General features: G+C 34.9%; 1 protein-coding gene across 1 annotated transcript; it reads right to left on the bottom strand.

The window, feature by feature from the left end:
- Positions 1-1,526: 1,526 nt before the first annotated feature.
- Positions 1,527-4,322, bottom strand: LOC145014816 (hypothetical protein At1g04090-like). The gene is made up of 2 exons (XM_078973253.1): positions 3,947-4,322; positions 1,527-3,303 (listed from the first exon to the last, which is right to left on the bottom strand). The coding sequence occupies exons 1-2, from the start codon at positions 4,056-4,058 to the stop codon at positions 1,754-1,756; spliced, it is 1,662 nt and encodes a 553-aa protein (XP_078829379.1). The 5' UTR covers positions 4,059-4,322; the 3' UTR covers positions 1,527-1,753.
- Between the last annotated feature and the right edge of the window lie 1,495 nt (positions 4,323-5,817).

Raw genomic sequence — 5,817 nt, 5'->3', positions numbered from 1 at the left:
GAAGATTGTATAGATCATTCAGTGTTGATGTGTCGAAGCTTTGTTGGGTTTTTACCATCTTCACATTCCTCCATTCTTTACGCAAACCCATGATGAACGTCAAATTAAATTTCATGGTTGTTCGAGTAATTCCATGATGACGACATTTGTAGGTTAATTCATTCAATCGATCATAATAACCTTCAATGGATTCCCCATCATTTTGCTAGAATTCTTTTAATTCAATCAAACAGTGTTTCACAGAATTAATCTTAGTCTTCTCACTTCCTTGAAATTTTTCTTTAAGAGTGTTCCATATTTTTTTTTGTAGTTTTACAGCTTCTGACATAGTTATAGACTACAGGAGGTGAAGCACCACGTAATTCTCTCATACATCTTTTCTCATTCTTTTTCAATCGATCAGATTGAGTTTCAACACTTGGAGTAACAGAAGAAGATCCAATTGGTTAAACATTTGATGGAGGAATACTATTTCCAGTTATACATGACCAAAGCTCCTCATCAATTCCGTTCAAATAGTCTTGCATGCGATCAGCCCACTGATCATAGTATTGGGATGAGCATAAGAATCTTAGTTAAAGATCCTAGTAGATGAGAATAGGATGTCATTGAGTTCAAGTTGAAATTTGCCATGATCGTACAGATGACTTTTTCAGAAAAACTTAAGAGATTTTGAACACAAATTGCTGAAACGATCAGAGATTCCAAATAGAATACTCGATTCAACAAATCAGTTGCATAATCGAATCACAATTGTAGATCAAGAAGTATTTTCCCAACAAAAGGTGCGGAAAGTTTTGAATCATAAATTGATTCAAAAACCTTTTGAATCAGAATGAAAATTAGATCACAGAGATATGATTCCTGCTCTGATACCAATTGATGAAGTATTGAATCGAGAATTGAAATGTAAATCAGAGTTATGAGAATTAAGAACACCGAATGTAAATAAGATATAATTTCAGCTTCTATTATGCTTCAAAGTTTACAAAGAGAAAATAAACAAGATAGACCTCTGGTTCTTATCTAACTCTAAGTAATAATCCTATTTATAAGAGAACAATAAAGCATACAAAAAATTACAAATGACTAAACATTAAGATTCGATATACAATGTCTTTGTAAAATAACATTACAACTTCGGAGTCTTACAACCTAAATTCGATCTTAACAATATAGTATTATGCTTGATTTTATGATATATATATATATATATATATATATATATATATATATATATATATATATATATATATATATATATCAAAAAAAAAAAAAAAGAGAGAGAGATCTTTCTTATCAATATCGCTTCAATAGAATGCCTCATGCTCGAGTCTGTAGAAACTTATTAGACAGAAGTTTTGTTGACTAGATTGTGCATGTAGAATTAGGGATGCATCATGCATGTTTATTTAACGATCTATAACATATATTTAAAATCTATTTGTTATTCAAAGTGTACAACATTATATTCTGAATTTACCCTCAAATTAAATTGCTGAACATATATCAATATACATATGCAATAAGTAAATTATCAGGTTCATATATACAATTAAATAAGATAAAAATAACAAAAATGTCTATGTTACAACAATATATCATTATCGTCCATAATCAACTATTGTTGCATTATATCACACATTCATGCAAACACGATTCAATTCATGGAGATAAACACGCCCTCACTCTACAAGCATTAACCATTGTACATAAACGTACAACCATCAATGCATATAGCCACGCGTCGCGTCTAACATCTTTCATCTCCATACCAGTTGTCCTTCTCCTTAGGCCCTGTGGGCCCTTCTTCCCCGTAAAGCTCCATCGGGAAAAAATCAATCAGCGTCTCCACCGTCAATCGGATGAAAAACGGAAGGTGACGTATAATCTTCTCAAGCTCCGACCGCCCATCATACAACACCGTCGGCCCCCATTCCCTCATATACTGTAACCAATCTGGCTCCTCCACGACGCCGCCAAGGTACTCCGCCGCTATAATCTGATATTTTTTGCTCGAATCAATAAACCGATCACTCTTGTCAACGTCATTCTTCACTCCGATTCCAAGCTTTGTGGATCCCTGAATATACGTCCCGGCGTTCGGAAAACTCGCATGCCCGCATTTCGAAGAGTAAACAATCGGTTTATTCCCCTCGATGAACTCCAGCTCACTAGCGTCAACCCATTCGCCGCCGCTATGCTCGGAAAAGTACACACTCCCAAGTTCGCCGTCGAAGTTGCTTATCCGAAGAGTATAATGCTCCCAATCGCCGACATGTTCGCCGACCTTATTCATCTCGATGTTCAAATTCAGTAGCTCGATTGTAAAAGTAACCGGCCCATTAAACGGGCAAAAAATCCACATCGCGATATCAGTAAAAGTCCCACCTAAAGCAGGTTTCACATGAACGTAGAGCTCTGCACTTTCGAGATTCCCGTTTTTGACGAAGTTATCGTCGTTTTCATCCTCCGGCAAATCCAACCAGAACTCACCGTCGTTCTTCCCGCCTTGAGGCAAGTTTGACCCTCCGCTATCGATTGACCTCCCCTCAGATTTCCCCTTTTTGAAAAGAAGTGCACCGTTTTCAAAGAACCACGCCACTGATGACGGCAGGTATACCTCGTCGGGATGGAAGTACACCGTGGGACCATAGTGGTCAATGAGCGCCTTGACTTGATCCAAATTCGGCATCCCTTCAAGCTTCGGATCCATGTTTCTCAAACAACAGATGTTTATATCGTCATTGTTAACCGAATCCGTGCTACAGAAAAACGTTCCGACTGTAACACCTTTACAGAACATCCCTGTTTTGATCGCTTTCGTGTTCCAAACTCGAAGATCAGAAGAACTCCCAAGTATGACATCATCGATTAAGCAATCCTCAGTAAGATCGTCTCGAACACATCGGACTTCTTCAACATCTGGCTCATCTTCATCAATGGTGACCACGAATCCCAAAGCTCGATAACCTTCGGGAGGAGCCGGTTTCCACACGTAAACAGAATTTGAACTCCAGATAAGGTCGTAACCAAGTGGCGATTTTAGTGGAGGAAATTCGGCGTCTGTTACTGCTGTGTTTTGGGTATCTCGAGCAACAATAACATGGCCTCGAAGTTGTTTATCGGTTAGTTGACAGTGGTAACCGAAGGTGAAGAATCCTTCGGGGATTGACACCGGTTTATAGAATGTGACGCCGGTTTTTGATTTCTTGGGGGTGTAACTCGCAATAAACTCAAAATCTTTCACTATTGCGACTTCCAATTCTCCTAGGCTTATTCTTCCAGTAGCAAAACCTTGACCTTCAATCCATCACAATAAGAACATGAGTGTTTTACTTTGTTAGATCGAGAATTTTTAGATTTCGATATTGCTTCAAAATCTTCCAAGAAACTAAATTTCAGGTTGACTTTCAAATTCACCAATTTTGACCAAGTTCATAAACTTGATACTTATCCCTAATAACAGCAAAGCCGAAACTAGTTGAAGAGATAGTTTATTAAGAATATAACATATACAGCAAATTCGGATAAAAAGTTTGCAATTTTGACTTTCGATTTTTGAATTGAAACAGCTTCAAATCCATATGAAGTTTTCAAATCTTTGATAAATTTTTGGTACTTAATACACATGTGTGGTATAGAAAAGTCAAAGTCAAATACGGTCAGCATAAATTTCAATTCAACTGGATCCAATTAAATTAGATCCATGAAAAGATTTAGTTGATCACCTTCAAACTCACCCAGACCGAAATTGGAAATCTTAACTCAAATTAATCAAGTCAACGCACATAGAACGGAAGTATGATTAAGGAAAACTGTCACATGGAAGGAAAGTATATGATAGATGATAATAAAAAGACCATCAATAATTTCGGCCAAAATCAACCAAGAACACAAAAATCAAAGAAACAATCAAGGAAGGAAGATGGGTCTTAGACGATACCTTCGGGCCATTGGGGAAGCGGTGAAGGAAGACGGAAGGGTTTCATTTCTTCCGGCAATAGAGGGTAGAATTCACCGTCTTTGTCGCCGCAACAACACTCAAATCCAAACATCGTTGTCTTGTTAAACCTCCGATTTACCGATTGGGTATCGGAAAAACTCAAATTCGTCGATAGATGAACTCAATTTTGGGGAAGAAAGAGAGAGGATCAGAGCGAAAACGGAGACCCCTTTTTCCTCTCTCTCTCTCTCTAGAAGTCGAAGAGAACGGTGTTAATCAGAGTTGGAAGATTGAGTGAGACAACGGCAACTCAACGAGAGAGAGAGAGAGAGCGTATATAAATTTACTTTATCGGTTTGGAAGTTTGGTGCGACGGGTCTTCTTAATATTTTAGCTTTTTCCATACATTACTTCTTATTTTAACGTGAAAATATTCATATAAATCTTTTTAGGGTGTTTTAACTTTGACTTTGAGGCTATAGTTAATTTATGGGAATATGACTTACAAGTAGATGCGGCAATCGTGTTTAGGTCGTGTCGAAACAATAAAAAAGTTGAAAGTGTTTGAACCTAATCAGATATGTTTAATTAACGATCGTGACTTATCAACCTGTGTATTTTCGTATTAAGTTTGTGTCGGATTTCGTGTTAAGAACACCTTGAAATATGTCATGTCATGTGAGGTTAATAGATTGAGCATGTTGAAAGAGGAGGAAACTGGGTAGAAGGAAATGAAAAACTAATAGTTTGGAAGCAGAATAGATGAATTCGTAGTAAATTCAAATAAGAAAAGTGAAAGAGTATAAGTTGGGGAGGCAGAAGACAATATCATGAGGACGTGGCATATCATGAGGACCTTCCGTCGTCGGCCTTGTCATTAGACCACTATCTATGCATGTATTTTCAGCCTGGACTGACAGTGGTTTTCTTTTACATATTGTTTTGATTTAGATCGTTAAGTTATTTCCACACTACAAAACGATTCAATCCAAAGGTTTTCTTTTACTTATTGTTTTGATTTTTGTATCTTTCTAGTTTATCTAAATAATTCAAAAAACTTATCTATAAATAAACGAGTCATTTTCAAGTCATATTCGAGTTTAAATTCTCAACCTTAATCTTACCCGTTTAATTTTTGTGTCGTGTAGTGTCAATTCATTTATTTAAACAAGTTAAATATCTTACCCAAACTCATTTATTTCATGTCGGGTTTCACGTCGTCGTATCAATTTTTGTCACCTCTACTTACCAGGATAATAATTTTTGTTTTGTTCGTAACTAGATAATTTATTTATACATATCCAGGTAACAAAATTATTGTAAATGGTCACTATGATCGACTGTAGCAAGTTACGGTCGATCATGATGGTCATATGTGAACATTTCCAACAAATTCGTTTAAAAAAAACTATCCAAATGTGAACAAAACGAAAATGTAATTACTCTGATAATTCTATTTCACATATTTTTTATTGCATCTTCTAATTTTGATTTTTTATAAATTTTAACATAAATGATAAATATTTTTAAAACCACATCATTTTGGTAAAAATCTATTTAAATATGCTACTTTTGTAAATATTAATAATAATAACAATAAAAAAAAAAAAGAACCTTCATCTTTGACTAGGAAAAAATATTATCAGTTTATAAAATTTTATTGTTTAAGATATTAGATATAAAAAAAATAAATTTTACTACAAACTAAAAGTACAAAAGATAGAGATCAATAACGTAAAGAAGAACACCGTCTTTAATAAAATTTTTCCATGTATTAAAATCTACATCGATAACATTGTTCTTGTCATATATATATATATATATATATATATATATATATATATATATATATATATATATATATATATATA

This window comes from Lactuca saligna, chromosome 9 (assembly GCF_052625555.1).
Source record: "Lactuca saligna cultivar CGN05327 chromosome 9, ASM5262555v1, whole genome shotgun sequence".
In the NCBI taxonomy this organism is placed as follows: domain Eukaryota; kingdom Viridiplantae; phylum Streptophyta; class Magnoliopsida; order Asterales; family Asteraceae; genus Lactuca; species Lactuca saligna.
This window is presented reverse-complemented; position numbering and strand designations above follow the sequence as displayed.